Source organism: Natator depressus, chromosome 8 (genome assembly GCF_965152275.1).
Source record: "Natator depressus isolate rNatDep1 chromosome 8, rNatDep2.hap1, whole genome shotgun sequence".
NCBI lineage: Eukaryota > Metazoa > Chordata > Testudines > Cheloniidae > Natator > Natator depressus.
Window position 1 is genome coordinate 105,001,023 of NC_134241.1, and position 16,712 is coordinate 105,017,734.

Below are 16,712 nucleotides of genomic sequence, written 5' to 3' on the forward strand. Positions count from 1 at the left end.
ACCCTGTGCACACTCACACCCACCCCTGCACACGCTCACGCCCAGCCCTGCACACACTCACGCCCAGCCCTGCACACTTATGCCTGGCCATGTGCACGCTCATGCCCAGCCCTCCTCATGCTCACACACCTGCCCTCAGATGCTCTTGGGAGCACACGCTCAGGTTTGCACACACCCATTCACGCTCCTCCATGCTCTCCTACACCATCAACATGTGCACGTGTTCCCTCTCATGCATCAACACGCCCACAGGCTGCACACACTTTGGCACGCTTGCTCCTGTACACTCAACCTGCACACTCACCTGTGCATACACTCTTATTGCATGCTCATGTGTACACTTTCTTACACCCTTGACCCTGTAAACACACCCAACCTGTCCATTCACATGCACACACTCACACATTCACTGCTGTACACAAACACACTCATCTCTGAACAGCCTCATTGCATACTCACCTGTATGTTCACACATGCTCTGACACACTCTTGTACATGCATATGCACACACGTGTTTGCATGTGTCACGGAGTCCTCGGGCGATGCTCTGGAACTGCTCCCCACGAAGCCAGGCAGGACTCTGGGGAAGTCTCCTCTCTGGGAGCAGCCTGTCTGCAGGACACACAGCTCACCTGGCTTCCACCTTCCTGGGTCTGACCTCGGATCATTCAGCCTCCTCTGCCCCTCCGTGTGCTTCCCCCAGCGAGTCCGCCCAGGCGGGGTCCTGGGGAAGCCAGAGGGTCCTGCCTCCCAACTCCGCAGTCAGACGGGACTCTCAGCCAGCCAGTAAAACAGAGGTTTATTAGACGACAGGAACATGGTCTAACACAGAGCTTGTAGGTGCAGAGAACAGGACCCCTCAGCCGGGTCCATTTTGGGGGGCCGTGAGCCAGACAACCACGTCTGCCCTTCACTCCATGTCCCAGCCAGCCCCAAACTGAAACTCCCTCCAGCCCCTCCTCCTCTGGGCTTTGTCCCTTTCCTGGGCCAGGAGGGCACCTGATTCCTTTGTTCTCCAACCCTTTAGCTCTCACCTTGCAGGGGGGAAGGGCCCAGGCCATCAGTTGCCAGGAAACAGGGTGTCGGCCATTGTCTGTGTCCAGACCCCAGCCCACACCTGCCCTCTAGGGCTCTGCAAGGATCATACACCCTTATCCCACCCCCTAGATACTTAAGAACTTCATAGGGAAACTGAGGCACCCCCACACTATTCAGAGGAAACATTAAGAACAGTCCCACTTCGTCACACAGACACACACTTGTTGCACACATTAATACACACTTATATGTGAACACAATTGTTGCACACTTGCACACACACATACTTGCTCTGGTACCACCCCACTCGTTTTGCACACTCACCCTGCCCTCACTCCTGTTCCGCACTGGCACATACATGCTCGCCCCCCCAGGTCTGCCCCTCCCCTCACGTGCTGCCTGTCCCCCCAGGCGTGGGCTATGGGATGATGGTGGTCTCCACGTACATTGGCATCTACTACAACGTGGTGATCTGCCTCGCCTTCTACTACTTCTTCTCCTCCATGACGCGGGTGCTGCCCTGGACCTATTGCACCAACCCCTGGAACACGCCCGACTGCTCCGGGGTGCTGGACGCCGCCAATGGTTCCGCCGTGCCCCCCCTCAACCTCACCCAGCTCCTCAACCACACGCTCAAGCGCACCAGCCCCAGCGAGGAGTTCTGGAGGTGCCAGCCCCACGGGGCCCTGAGGCAGAGCCCAGCCTGGCCTCGCCAGGCACAGGGGAAACCCGGGCCCCGCTGGCAGTGGGGACGGGGGTCAGGGTCTCCTGACTGCCTAGGGCAGAGGGGATTGCACTCCCCATTGCAGAGGCCTGAGGGCTCTGGGGGAGGGGCAGGGCTGCTGTGGCCAGAGCAGAGGTCCAGGGTGGGGCTCTGGGGCAGAGGGACGGGGCTCCAGAGAAGAGGGGCGGGGCTTTGGAACAGAGTGGGGGCTCCAGGGCAGAGCGGTGGGGCTCTTGGGCAGAGGGGGGGCTCTGGGACAGGGCTCTGGGGCAGAGGGGTAGGGCTCTGGGGAAGACAGGTGAGGCTCTGGGGCACAGGGGTGGGGCTCTGGGGAAGACAGGCAGGGCTCTGGGGCAGAGGAGTGGGGCTCTGGGGCAGACAGGTGGGGCTCTGGGGAAGAGGTGTGGGCCTCTGGGGTAAAGGGGTGGGGCTCCGGGCAGATGGGTGAGGCTCTGGGGCACAGGGGTGGGGCTCCAGGGCAGATGGGTGGGGCTCTGGGGCAGAGGGGTAGGGCTCTGGGGCAGAGGGGTAGGGCTCCAGGGCAGAGGCGGGGAGCTCTGGGGCAGAGGGGTGGGACTCTGGGGCAGAGGGGTGGGGCTTCGGGGCAGAGGCGGGGAGCTCTGGGGCAGAGGGGTGGGACTGTGGGGCAGAGGGGTGGGGCTCCGGGGCAGAGGTGGGGGGCTCTGGGGCAGAGGGGTGGGGCTCCGGGGCAGAGGCGGGGAGCTCTGGGGCAGAGGGGTGGGACTGTGGGGCAGAGGGGTGGGGCTCCGGGGCAGAGGTGGGGGGCTCTGGGGCAGATGGGTGAGGCTCTGGGGAAGAGGGGTGGGGCTCCGGGGCAGAGGCGGGGGGCTCTGGGGCAGACAGGTGAGGCTCTGGGGCAGAGGGGTGGGGCTCCGGGGCAGAGGTGGGGGGCTCTGGGGCAGAGGGGTGGGACTCCGGGGCGGGGGGCGGGCAGACGGCTGCAGCTGGCGTCTCACGCGCTGTGTCCCCGTGGGGCAGGCGGTACGTGCTGAAGCTCTCGGACGACATCGGGAACCTGGGCGAGGTGCGGCTCCCCCTGCTGGGCTGCCTGGGCATCTCCTGGGTCATCGTCTTCCTCTGCCTCTTCAAGGGCGTCAAGTCATCAGGAAAAGCAAGTAGAGTCTGTCCTCCCCTCCCCCTCCCCTCCCTGAGCCTGGCTCCTCCCCCTCCATAGCTCCTCCCCTCCCTGAGCCTGGCTCCTCCCCCTCCATAGCTCCTCCCCTCTCTGAGCCTGGCTCCTCCCCCTCCATAGCTCCTCCCCTCCCTGAGCCTGGCTCTTCCCCCTCCATAGCTCCTCCCCTCCCTGAGCCTGGCTCCTCTCCCTCCATAGCTCCTCCCCTCTCTGAGCCTGGCTCCTCCCCCTCCATAGCTCCTCTCATCCCTGGCATGGCTCCTCCCCTCTCCATAGCTCCTCCCCTCCCTGTGCCTGGCTCCTCCCCTCTCCATAGCTCCTCCCCTCCCTGACCCTGGCTCCTCCCCCTCCATAGCTCCTCTCATCCCTGGCATGGCTCCTCTCCTCTCCATAGCTCCTCCCCTCCCTGACCCTGGCTCCTCCCCCTCCATAGCTCCTCTCATCCTGGCATGGCTCCTCCCCTCTCCATAGCTCCTCCCCTGCCTGTGCCTGGCTCCTCTCCTCTCCATAGCTCCTCCCCCTCCATAGCTCCTCCCCTCCCTGTGCCTGGCTCCTCCCCTCCCCATGTTTGTCTCCTCTTCCCTTGTGCCTGGTCCCAGACCCACAGGCTCTGTGCTACACCCCAGCTTTTTGACTGTCCCTTGGAGAGGGCTTCAGTCCAGCCGGAGCTGTGTGGGGCAGAGCTCCAGGAAATATTTTCTTACCCGTGGGGCAGAAGCCACTAGCCCCAGCACCCCCCTGCCCCTGTCCCCATGGCTAAAGCCTGGAGTCCCACTGCCCTGCAGGGCTGAAGCCCCAGGCTCCCACACACCCCGCCCAGCCCAGCGGCTGAAGCCCGGAGCCCGGAGCCCCACCCACTGGGCCCTAGAATTTTTATGGCATGTTGAGGGGTGGGGGTGGGGGGCTCCAGGAAATACTCAATGAGAATTTAAGCTCTGCCCTTGGAGGAACCCTCAGTGCACTGGCCCCCAAGGGGCCCTGCCCCCTTCCTCCAGGGCAAGCCCCGCGGCCCCACCGCCTCCAGGCTCCAGCCCCCCCGTCCCGCAGTGCAGCTCTGTGCAGCAAGCCCCCCGACACAGGCACCTGGAGGAGACTCTCAGGCTCTGGAGGGCTCCGTGACCCCCGGCAGCCCTCTTTGAACGGGCCGGGTTTGGCACCCACCTGGCCTGGCACTGGGAGTGCTGGGTTGGCAGGAGAGGCGCCTGCCGCCCTGTCCCCCCGCCATGGTTCTAGCAGTGCTGGGTCAGAGCCCCACGTCTCCGCAGGTCCCACAGACCCTGCCCCCCCTGCGTTCGCCAGGCTGCGATCCCCTGGCCGGCTGCCTCGTCGGTCGTGGGGATCGCTTTGTGTGCCGGGCCCGCGGCTGACTCCCTCTGTCTCCAGCGTGGGAGCAAACGAATCCGTGACGCCCCATGGGTCGCTCTGCCAAGGGGGCTGGCACGGAGCCATACAGCTCCCTCCTCCGGGTATTACCAAGAACTCCCGCCTTCGTCACACAGGGCTCCCCCCGGCCCCACCCTCCTCCTGGCCCTGGGCTCGCTGAGCCGCCTTCCCGGCAGCCTCCATTGTGGGTTCAAGTGGCGCCCCATGGGGGGCCCCTCCTCGCTCCCTGGCTCGGCTGGACGGGGGTGGGGGGCCGTGGCTGAGCCGTGGCTGTCTGTCCGTCCGTCCAGGTGGTGTACTTCACAGCCACCTTCCCCTACGTGGTGCTCACCATCCTCTTTGTGCGCGGCATCACCCTGGAGGGCGCCGTCACCGGGATCATGTACTACCTGACGCCCCAGTGGGACAAGATCCTGGATGCCAAGGTGGGTCTGAACCGGGGGCGGCACTCTGCCCTTCCAGCACCCAGTGCGGTGTCAGTCCCCACTGGGCAGGGGGTCCTGCCCCTCCCTGGGGCACAGGATCCTTCCCTTGCTCAGTCCCGGCTGTGAACACCCCAGGAACGCCTCACCCGGGCCCCCGGCCCCCAGTGTGGTCAGCAGGTCCCCCGCCCTGCCCCACAGACGGACGGGAGGGGAAGGGAGAGACTCTCGGCCACACAGGAGCCGTGAGGAGGCAGCATTGGGTCCCACATGGGCCTGACCCCAGGCTGAACCCAGGCCCCCTGCTAGCCCAGCCCCTGGCCCACAGCGCTGCCAGCACCCCTCGGTCCCGACCCGCAGCCCCCCACTATCCAGCCCTGGGCCGTCTCCGGCTACCAACACTGGCTTTGTGATGTGAGGGTGACCCGGGGCTGGGCTCCTGCCCCACGGCATTGTGTAGGGGACAGCCCGGTGCCCTCTCTGCCAGTGGTAACATCTCTGTGTCTGCCAGGTCTGGGGAGATGCTGCCTCCCAGATCTTCTACTCTCTGGGCTGCGCCTGGGGGGGCTCATCACCATGGCATCCTACAACAAATTCCACAACAACTGCTACAGGTGAGCCACGCCTGCCCAGGCCACGCCCCCGACTCCCACCCCAGCCCAGGCCACGCCCCCGACTCCCACCCCCCTGCTGGGCCACGCCCCCGACTCCCACCCCCCTGCTGGGCCAGACCCCCCGACTCCCACCCCCCTGCTGGGTCACGCCACCTGACTCCCACCCCCCTGCTGGGCCACACCCCCCGACTCCCACCCCCCTGCTGGGCCATGTCCTCTGACTCCCACCCCCCTGCTGGGCCACACCCCCCGACTCCCACCCCCCTGCTGGGCCAGACCCCCCGACTCCCACCCCCCTGCTGGGCACACCACCTAACTCCCACCCTCCTGCTGGGCCGTGCCCTCTGACTCCCACCCCCCTGCTGGGCCACACCCCCCGACTCCCACAACCTGCTGGGCCACGCCCCCCGACTCCCACCCCCCTGCTGGGCCACACCGCCCGACTCCCACCCCCCTGCTGGGCCACACCCCTCGACTCCCATGCCTGCTGGGCCATGCCCCCTGACTCCCACCCCCCTGCTGGGTCACACCCCTCGACTCCCATCCCCTGTTGGGCCACACCCCCTGACTTCCACCCCCTGCCTGGGCCATGCCCCCCCGACTCCCACCCCGCCAGGTCATGCCCCCCTAACTCTCACCCCCCTGCTGGGCCATGTCCCCAACTCCCACCTCCGCGGTCTCACTGCACTCCCCACTTCCCTCTGCCTGGCTGTGTTCCCCCCAGGCCACACCCCCCCCCGACCCCACCCTCTGCCAGGTGAATTCTCTCCCCAACCCCGGTAGCCCGAGCCCCCCTACCCCTTCTCGCTCCCCCTGCTCTGTCTGCGCTGAGCCCCCGTCCTGACTGCACCCAGCCCTCCCCAGCCGGCCAGGCCAGGTCCCCGCCCCCCGGTGCACCGAGCCCCCTGGCTCTCTGACCCGCCTGCCCTGCAGGGACAGCATCATCATCAGCATCACCAACTGCGCCACCAGCGTCTACGCCGGCTTCGTCATCTTCTCCATCCTGGGCTTCATGGCCCAGCACCTGGGCGTGGACGTCTCCCAGGTGGCCGACCATGGGCCTGGCCTGGCCTTCGTGGCCTACCCCGAGGCCCTGACGCTGCTGCCCATCTCGCCCCTCTGGTCCATCCTCTTCTTCTTCATGCTCATCCTGCTGGGGCTGGGCACGCAGGTACCAGGGCCTGGGGCGCGGGGAGAGCGGGGGGGCGCCAGGGGGTGGGGGCACCAGAGGGGTGGGGAGGGCAGAGGGGGTGTGGGGAGGGCAGAGGGGGGAGGGAAGAGGCCGCAGGGGGTGGGGAGGGCAGCGGGGGTGAGGGGAGGGGCCCCAGGGGGGTGGGAAGGGCAGAGGGGGTGTGGGGAGAGGCCCTAAGGGGGTGGAAAGGGCAGAGAGGGGTGCAGGATGAGGCCCCAGGGGGATGGAAAGGGCAGAGGGGGTGCAGGGAAGGGGCACAAGGGGGTGGGGAGGGCATAGGGGGATGCAGGGAGGGGCCCCTGGGGGTGGTGAGGGCAGAGGGGGGTGCAGGGAGGGGTCCCAGGGGGGTGGGAAGGGCAGTGGGGGTGAGGGGAGGGGTCCCAGGGGGATGGGAAGGGCACAGGGGGTTGAGGGCAGTTGGGGAGGGGCTGGGGGGTGGCAGCCGAGGGCGCTGGGGGCAGCCTGGAAAGCTGGAGGGGCTGGGGGGCAGCGTGAGGAGCCGGGGGAGTTGGGGGCGGCCGGGGGGCTGGGGGGCAGCCTGAGGAGCCGGGGGAGTTGGGGGGCAGCCGGGGGGAGCTGGGTGGCAGCCGGGGGGGCTGGGGGCAGTGTGAGGAGCCGGGGGAGTTGGGGGCGGCCGGGGGAGGCTGGGGGGCAGCGTGAGGAGCCGGGGGAGTTGGGGGCAGCTGGGGGGAATGGGGGCAGCGTGAGGAGCTGGGGGAGCTGGGGAGCAGCCGGCGGGGGCTGGGGGGCAGCCTGAGGAGCCAGGGGGAGTTGGGGGGCAGCCGGGGGGGCTGGGGGCAGCCTGAGGAGCCGGGGGCACCATGCCCAGGCCAGGCACTGGCTGACCCTGGCTCCCTGCCCAGTTCTGCCTGCTGGAGACGCTGGTGACGGCCATTGTGGACGAGGTGGGAAACGACTGGATCATCCGCAGGAAGATGTTTGTGACGCTGGGCATGGCCGTGGTGGGCTTCCTGCTGGGCGTCCCACTCACCACCCAGGTACGGGCGCGGGGCTCCCTGCATGGGCACCAGGGCACCTGCCAATGCCCTGTGGGGGGAGCAAGAGGCCTCGCCCTGCTGAGCCCCCTTTGACCCGCCCCCCCCCCCCACTGTCCCTCCAGTGCCTCAGGGGCTCTTCCCCCAGCCCCCTTCCTTCCTGCCCCCTCGGTCTGTCTGCTCCCCACCCATAGGCCCCGCGTGGGAGCGTTATGGACCCTGCTGGGCAGTGTGGGAGAGAGAGAGCCGGAGACATGGGCCTGGCCTGAGGCCTGAATTGAAGCAGTGGGCGAGACGAGCCTGGCTGATGGAAAGCAGCGAGCAGAACTTGGGGTGTTGGTGATGCCAGCCGGGCTCCTGCCAGGTTCAGGGTGTGCAGGCTGGCTCCGCTTTGCAACGTCTAGCTCCAGCTGGTCCCCATCGTACGCCCTCTGCATCTCCTCCCCTTCCTTCCCAGAGGGCCATGCCTGTGCCGACGCCCGGGCTGGGTGGCGAGACACATGCTTGGCAGGGATGGTGATTCCGGTGCCGTGCCGGGTGGGGATGGCAGTGCTGGGCAATGACAGTGGTGCCTGGTGGCAGCGGTGGTGCTGAGTGGGGATGGTGGTGCCAGGCATCAGTGCCCATGCCAGGTGGGGAAGGCTGTGCTGGGGGGTGGTGCCAGGCAGGGATGGCAGTGCCAGGCAGCAGTGCTGGGTGGGGTGGCAGTGCCAGGCGGGGATGGTGGTGCCTGGCAGCATTGCTGGGTGGGGATGGCAGTGCCAGGCAGAGATTGCAGTGCCAGGCAGTGGTGCCAGGCAGGGATTGCAGTGCCAGGCAGTGGTGCCAGGTGGGGAAGGTGGTGCCAGGCAGTGGTGCCAGGCAGGGATTGCAGTGCCAGGCAGTGGTGCCAGGCAGGGATTGCAGTGCCAGGAAGTGGTGCCAGGTGGGGAAGGTGGTGCCAGGCAGCAGTGCTAGGCAGGGATTGCAGTGCCAGTCTGTGGTGCCAGGCAGAGACTGCGGTGCCAGGCAGTGGTGCCAGGCGGGGAAGGCAGTGCCAGGCAGTGGTGCCAGGCAGAGATTGCAGTGCCAGGCAGTGGTGCCAGGCAGGGATTGCAGTGCCAGGCAGCAGTGCCAGGCAGAGATTGCAGTGCCAGGCAGTGGTGCCAGGTGGGGTGGCAGTGTCAGGCAGCGGTGCCAGGTGGGGGTGGCAGTGCCCGGCAGCGGTGCCAGGTGAGGAAGGCAGTCCCCAGACTATCTGTCTCTGACCCCCGCTCTCTCCAGGCTGGGATATACTGGCTACTGCTGATGGACAATTACGCCGCCAGCTTCTCCCTGGTCATCATCTCCTGCATCATGTGCGTCTCCATCATGTACATCTACGGTAGGTCCCCACCTGCTGGCGCCATGGCAACGGTGGCCCGTAGCCTCTGCCCCGCGGTCACAGGTGGGGCACCTGGCCTGTCAGCAGCCAATGGGAGCCCAGCTGATACAGACACCAGAGTCATCAGGAATAGGCCACGTTCTGATTGGCTGGGCCGCATGCCCAAAGAGCAGCTCTAGGGCAGTGCCAGATGGGAGCAGGATTCCTGGGTTCCATCCCCAGCCCTGGGCGGGGAATGGAGTCTAATGGCGGGGGGGGAGGGAGCCAGGACTCCTGGGTTCTGTTCCCACTGGCCCCTGCCTCTCTGTGTTGCTCTGTGGGGTGCAGGGCTGAGCTCCCGAACTGGGGGTGCTGGCGATGGGCAGGGGGTGCCGGCAGTATTTCATTTATTATGGAAGAGGAGCCAGGGCTCAAGCAATTGTTTTACATTCATAACTGCTGCGGCAAGCCCAGCGGTGCCGGGGCTGTGAACTGCCAGGCCCAGCGTTGCCGGGGCTGTGAACTGCCAGGCCCAGCGGTGCCGGGGCTCTGACCTGCCCGGCCCAGCGGTGCCGGGGCTGTGAAGTGCCAGGCCCGGGGGTGCCGGGGCTCTGACCTGCCAGGCCCAGCGGTGCCGGGGTTGTGAAGTGCCAGGCCCGGAGGTGCCGGGGCTCTGAACTGCCAGGCCCAGCGGTGCCGGGGCTGTGAAGTGCCAGGCCCGGAGGTGCCGGGGTTGTGAAGTGCCAGGCCCAGCGGTGCTGGGGCTCTGACCTGCCAGGCCCAGCGTTGCCGGGGCTGTGAAGTGCCAGGCCCGGAGGTGCCGGGGCTGTGAACTGCCAGGCCCAGCGGTGCCGGGGCTCTGACCTGCCCGGCCCAGCGGTGCCGGGGCTGTGAAGTGCCAGGCCCAGCGGTGCCGGGGCTGTGAAGTGCCAGGCCCGGAGGTGCCGGGGCTGTGAACTGCCAGGCCCAGCGGTGCCGGGGCTGTGAAGTGCCAGGCCCGGAGGTGCCGGGGCTCTGACCTGCCAGGCCCTGGCACAAATTGAGCACTGTGCGCGGTGGTTCCGACCCAGATCCAGGTTTCCCAGGGGAGTGCGTGTGCGTTCAGGCGGCATCGCCTGTCCCCAAACCCCCAGGCGCTGTTCTCCTAGTGAGTGTCCCTGTCTGCTCCCACCAGGACACCGGAACTACTTCAAGGACATCGAGATGATGCTGGGCTTCCCGCCTCCTCTCTTCTTCCAAATCTGCTGGAGGTTCTTCTCGCCCGCCATCATCTTCGTAAGTGCTGCGCCCCTCCTGTGGCAGGGATGGGGCGGGGGGTGCCAGCCCATGGGGGGGGGTTGGGCAAGGGATGTGACAGACCGTGGGGAGGGGGGAGTGGAGGGCTGTGCCAGCCCATAGAGGGGTGAGGTAAAGGCAGGGGGTTGCCAGCCCATGGGGAGATGCCAGCCTGGGGAGAGGGGTGTGCCAGCCAATGGGGGTGTGAGGGCAGGGTAGGGGTGTGCCAGCCTGGACAGGGACAGGGATATGTCAGCCCGTGGAGGGGTGGGGGGCAGAGCAGGGGTGTGCCATCCCATGGAGGGGCGGGGGCAGGACGGATGTGCCAGCCCATGGGGGGTAGGGGTTGCCAGCCTGTGCCAGCACACAAGCCTGCTCTTACGGGGGCAGGTGCAAATCCCAGCTCATCTCACAGCAGGGGTAGGCGTCCCTGTGACAGCAAACAGTCCAAAAACTCCTGCCTCGGGGTGAGATCTGCCCAGGGGTAGCTCATCCCCACCTTGCTCTGCTGCGCTCTGCCCCTCTGTGACGATGCTGCCCGTGGGAGCCAGCTGAGGTCACTCAATCAGGGTGCACGGCAAACAGAACACGGCAGACAAACCCCAAACGCTGGTGGATATTCCACTCCTTAGAGTTACCCAGCCAGCCCAAACCAGCCTCTGTATTAGAAAAGGTTCTCCTGACTCCAAAGGACCAAGCCCCAGATCCAGGTCAAATGATAACTTCGATCTTACCCCAAATACACGCTTACAGTCAATTCTTATTAACTAAACTAAAAATTATTTAAAAAGAAAAGAGAGAGAGTTGGTTGACAGACTTGAATTCAGTTCTTGAGCTCCAGGTACATAGCAGAGATGTTGAGTTTGTAGTGGCCAAAAGTCCTTTTAGAAATAGTCCACAGGTTATAGTCCAGTGTCCATATTCAGGGTGACTCCAGTCAGTGACTGGGGATCTCAATCCTTATGGCTCAGGGTTTCCCTTCTTGAAACCCAAAGCAGATCTGAGATGAAGAAGGATCGTGTCCCAAGGTTTTTATACATTTCCAGCAGTCTTTTGGCCTGAGAAAACAAGAGACTTAACTTTCCTTCTCCCAAACATCGTGGCAATTAGCACAGGGCAATTTATCCATTGAACAGTTCAGATACAGGTTACCCCAACCTTCAAAGAGACATAGAGACAACAATACTATGTCACTCAAGTGTCTTCCTAAATGTTAATATTCCCTTTTTGATCTTTGAATCAAAGCCATAGCCATAGACAAGACTTGTTTGCTGACCTCACAAGACCTGAGCAAACACCTCCCCTTCTCTCTAACAATGCAGACTTGCATTTCAGGGCCCTGTTCACTTCCATCTCTTCCTAACAAGTGTTTAAAGTTGGGCCCTGGGTCAGGTCAGGCTGGGAGGTAATTAACTCTTTCTGGACCTGTGTCACCTTTCAACGAGATATTATATTACACTCCTAACGTCACACCCTCCCTTGGCTGCACCCAGCCCTGGCCACTGTCAGAGCTGGACCCACCTGGCGATCCCTGGGCACTCGGCTTGAGGGGTGGCAGGTTGGGAGGGAGTTTATGGCTCGGGATGGGGCTGCTATGGGGGGGGGGGGCATGGCAGTGGCTGGGAGGGTCTGGGGGGTAGGGCTGGGGACACCTGCCCCACTCTGCTGGCAGCACAGGTGCTCCGCTCCAGGCTCTGGGGGCCCCACTCGCCCCTCAACCACCCAGTGCCGTGTCTTCTGGACACCAGCCGGTGCACCCATCCGCTGCCCACGTGGCCGCAGCACTGTGTCCCAGCGAGGCCAAACGGCCGAGCAGGTACCCGAGCAGGAGAAATGGAGAAAGACCAGACGCAAGGGAAAGGATTGGAAATGCCGGGCTAGGGACGACCCACAGCGCAGAGCCGCTCCGGATCCTGGGCTCCCCTGGCACCGACCCCGGCCTGGCAACCTCGCCCCACAGGGGAGGAGTTTGCACCCTGTGCAACAGTTTGGTTGGCTTCACCCCCCTCGATGCAGCGAGGCCGGCGGGGAATTCTGCCAGCCCAGCTCCTCCTTCTCGGGGGGCTTCACAGCACTGGGGACCCTGCTGTCGCCAGAGCAAGTGGCGCTGGGCCCTGGCACACTCGTCACGTAGACGTGGCCTCATTAGCATATTCCAGCCCAGCTCAGAGGGTCTTTCAGTGCTTGGCCAGTGCAGCGAGCCAGGATCCCCTTTTCACGGGACCCCCACCAGTGTCCCTCTCATTTTCCCAGCCGTGTGTGGAATTAATTTTATTAAGTGCACCAATATGGAGGTGATGTGTGACATGACCCTGTGTGACCCATCACCTCCATATTGGTGCACAGAACAAAATTCATGGGGCAGGGTGGGGCCGAGTGTGGGAGGGGGCTCAGGTCTGGGGCAGAGGGTTGGGGTGTGGGGGGGTGAGGGCTCCAGCTGGGGGTATGGGCTCTAGAGTGGGGCCGGGAATGAGGGGTTTGGGGTGCAGGAGGGTGCTCTGGGGCTATGTTAGGGAGAGATGACTCCCCCCAGTTCTCTCTCCCCACAGCAGCACTTGGGTGGGGGGAGGGTGTCTCTCCCCGCCCCACCAGCTCTGGGGCTGGGGCTGCAGGATAAGCGTCCCTCCCCCGGCCCCGGCAGGTCCCCGGGCAGGTTCCCTGAGCGCCTGCAGGGCGCTAAAGAGGCCGCGGCCATGCAGCTAACAGGAACCGTGGACCCCCACCGTGCACAGCTTTGCCTCTGTCACGGGTGCCAGCATGTGCCCTTCGCTCAGCTCTCCTGCTGTCCCAGCCGTGGCATCTCACTCGCGCCAGCTCAGCCCGGAGGGCCCCTCATCAGAGCCTCTCGTGGGGTCGCTTGCTCCGCGCCAGGCTGGAAACCCGGGCTGGGCTGGGTGCAAAGCCGCTGCTCGATCACCGCGACACCGTGATGGGTGGGTGCAGGGTACCCGGAGTGACTCTTTGCCAGGAGAAACCACTTGCCTTGCCGGGCGGCTCGGCACCGGGGCAGGTCCCGGGGGAGACAGGTTAGACACATGCCTGTGAGGGACGGTCCGGCTAGTCCTTGGTCCCGCCTCAGCGCAGGGGGCGGACCAGGTGCCCCATCAGGGCCTTTCCAGTTCCACGCCTCTGACTGTCACGCGTTTCCCACACAGACATCTGGCCACAGCCGTGATGCTGGGCTGGCACTGAGCCCCCGCCCCGCTGGCCAGGTACCGAGAGGCTGGTCAGACAGACCTGCCTGGGCATGTCTGGGTGTACCTGTGTCACGGGGGGCTGGCAGGCTGCGGGTCTGGTGGGGTGGCAGAGATGGGGGCAGAGGTGACAGGTTGGGGGGGATGGTAGATGTCAGGCCGCGTGGGGGTGGTGATGGGAGGCTGGTGGGGATGGCAGTGATGGGGCAGGGGTGATGGGCTGGCAGGGATGTGGGGCTGGTCGGTGTGGGGCCCGTGGGACACAGGGACCTGCTCTGCCCTTCACCCCAGTGCAGGGGCCACGGGCAGGCCTGGGGTTCCTGGCTGAGCCCACACTCCCCCTTCTGTGCCCCCCAGTTCATCCTGGTGTTCACGGTGATCCAGTACCGGCCCATTGCCTACAACACCTACGTCTACCCCACCTGGGCCGTCAGCATCGGGTTCCTCATGGCGCTGTCCTCCGTGCTCTGCATCCCGCTCTACGCCGTCTACAAGCTCTGCCGTGCTGACGGTGACACGCTGCTCCAGGTGCGGGGGAGATCCAGGCCCGTGGGGCGGGCGCCGGTGCCCTGGCCAGCAAACCCTGCCCTCCCCCCAGGCATCTGCTCCCCCGGGCAGGAGGCTGACAGGCCCAGCACTGGGAGTTGGGGCTGGGAGCCAGGACTCCTGGGTTCTCTCTAGGAAGCAGTGGGGTCTAGTGGGTTGGCTTGGAGATTCCTGCCCTGGAGGTGGCTGGGGGTCCCTGCCAGCCCCTCGGGTCTGGCTGAATGTCTGGCTGCTGCCCCACTTGGGGGTCACGGAGGGGTCTGAGGTGGAGGCGGGTGATCGAGGCTCTGGGCTGGGGCCCTACGGGCACAGGGCCGGTGCCCACGTGGCCAAGCTAACGCCCCTTCTCCCTCTCTCTAGCGTTTGAAAAACGCCACCAAGCCCAGCCAGGACTGGGGCCCAGCGCTGGCTGAGCACCGGGCCGGGCGCTACGCCCCCACCTCCGCGGTCTGCCTGGATGTGCAGCCGCTGAACCCCGAGAAGCCACGGAGCGAGGACGTCGCCCTCCCGGTGCAGGGCAGTAACGGCTCAGCCCACAGCCAGGACTCCAGACTGTGACCCGGCGCCAGCCCCTGCGCCCCCGACCCGCCCTGCTCGGTGACGCACTGCAGTGCCCCCTGCTGGGGGAGCCCAGGCTGCACCGGGCACCGCCAGGGGCCCCCCGTGTGTGCGTCCCCATCCCCCGCCCCTCCCCACGGTGTGTGTCACCCCTCGTGTTTACAGTAAGGGCCCCGCAGCCGGGCCCAGCGCACCGCCGGCCGCAGGGGAGCGGCTGCCCAGCCCCGCTTGGCAAGGGCCGAAGGAGCCGTGGCGGGTGTGCGGACCAGGGGGGAGCAAGCCTGAGCCCAGGGGCGGCTCAGCCCCTGCCCAGTGTGTGACTGGGGGACGGGGAAGCCGGGGCCCAGGCGTCTGGGCTGGGGGCCATGCCCTGTGAGATGGGGGCTCCCAGCTGCCACGTGGCCCAAAGTGGCAGAGGGGCCACGGACCACGCAGGCCGCGCAGATGGGGCTCTGGGAGGAGGGGGCCCAGGAGAGCGGCTGCCAGGGCCAGGAGGAGCCGCACCCCGCTGCGTAGGGGGAGTGAAGGGGAGGGGAGCAGAGAGTCAGTGGGGTGGAGGTGGGGGGGTGGCAGGCAGGCAGCAGCTGGGTCAGGCTAGCTCAGCCCTTTGCTCTGTCTTCCAGGCCCTCCCCTCCTGGCCGGCCGAAGCGGGGTGGGGGCTGCTGTTACCGTGGAGGGAGATGGTGTCTGGCTGAGACTGGCGGGGGGCGGGGGGCAGTGCCAAGGCCAGGGTTGTGTCTGGGGCAGGCAGGATTCAACCCACCTGGCAGGACTCCTACCTGTGCCCCAGGCATGGCCCAAGCCATAGTGTGGCACCATCTCCCCACCATCTCCCCGGGAGCTCCCCCAGCTGGCGCCAAGGGAGGGGCACTTGGAGAGGGATGGCCATGGAGATGCAGGGCGGGGGGAGGAGCCCTTTGCCAGCATGCGTGCCCACATGCACTGCCCCCCCGGCCCATGCACGGCCCACGTGCAGACACGCACGGCATAGAGCACACTCGCAGCACACACAAAAGCCCAGCACACACACGCACGGCACGTGCAGACATGCCCGGCCCAGACACGCACAGCACACAGGCCGACACGCAGGACTCTCTCTCTCACACACACGCACGGCACGTGCAGACATGCACGGCCCAGACAAGCACAGCACACGGGCCGACACGCAGGACTCTCTCTCTCACACACACGCACGGCACGTGCAGACATGCACGGCCCAGACACGCACAGCACACGTGCCGACACACATGCACAGCCCAGGCATATGCATGCACACGCCCATACCCCCCCCCCCCCCCGCACAGCGCTCTCATGCACATTGCCTGGGGGTGCAGGGCCAGCCCCGGCCAGGTCCCCCCCGTGCTGTGTCCCATGAAGGGCTGCAGTTGGGCTGGGTCCAGCCCGGTGCCTGCGCCATCAGCCAGCCGCAGCAGGCTGCAAGGGTTAGGCTGTGGCTGGCATGGCGGGGTGGGGGGGGTCCTCTCCGTGGGCTCAGCCCTGCCCTGGGGGCTCCCCCTTCACCGAGCGAGCAGGACCCATGGCCTTGTCTCTCCCTGCTGGTGCTGCTGAGCATGGGGCTGCAGGGTGGCCCTGCACCCTCATGGCTCTGCCCTGGGGAGGGCAAGCACTTTATGGGCCAGGGGGCTGGTTCCAAACCCTACTGCGAAGGGGTTTGCTTGACCCAGCTGGATTCACCCTGGGCCCCACAGCCCCCATGGTGGTGAGGGGCAGCCAGCCAGGGGGAGAGGCATCGCCCCAGCCTGCTGCTAAGGAGATGCACACGAGGCCCCTGGGGCCAGAAGCACTACGAGGGGGGGCTTCCCCCAATAGGCATTTTCCTCTGTGTCAGATGAGTGTTAACGGGGGAGGGGCTGCATACAGCCCCTCACTGCAACGGGGGGTGCTCCCCAGATCACTGCCCACAGCCCCCCCACAGGAGGGTGCCCACGGCATTGGGCTGGGCTGGCTCAGACAGGCCCTGGGTCCCTGTACCCGCTCTCCAGCCGGGCATGAGGGGGACCGGCCCCCAGCCCGCGCGGTGCGTGGGGGTGTCCAGCCATGGCTCCGTGTGTGTCAGGGGCCGGGGAGCAGCTGGGCCTTCCCCCACCCCCAGCTTTGGGCCTGGCCCAAGCAGGGGGGCAGGCACACTCCTTTGGGTGCTCCCCCTCTAGCCGGGAGCCCAGTGCCCCCCTGGGCCAGGCACGGCCTCGCCACCACCATACCCGGGCACCGAACAAAGCCGAGCCTCACGGTCGGGGCAGGGGGCGGGCGGTGCC

General features: G+C 66.2%; 1 protein-coding gene across 1 annotated transcript in view; it reads left to right on the forward strand.

The window, feature by feature from the left end:
- The window catches only part of SLC6A9 (solute carrier family 6 member 9), a 51,137-nt gene extending 35,575 nt beyond the window's left edge, over positions 1–15,562 (forward strand). The window contains 11 exon segments of the mRNA XM_074961899.1: positions 1,450–1,705; positions 2,762–2,894; positions 4,589–4,723; positions 5,232–5,286; positions 5,289–5,334; positions 6,268–6,505; positions 7,390–7,524; positions 8,785–8,884; positions 10,038–10,138; positions 13,690–13,860; positions 14,239–15,562. Of these exon segments, the coding sequence (XP_074818000.1) occupies positions 1,450–1,705; positions 2,762–2,894; positions 4,589–4,723; positions 5,232–5,286; positions 5,289–5,334; positions 6,268–6,505; positions 7,390–7,524; positions 8,785–8,884; positions 10,038–10,138; positions 13,690–13,860; positions 14,239–14,436 (1,568 nt within the window). The 3' untranslated portion in view covers positions 14,437–15,562.
- Positions 15,563–16,712: the final 1,150 nt, after the last annotated feature.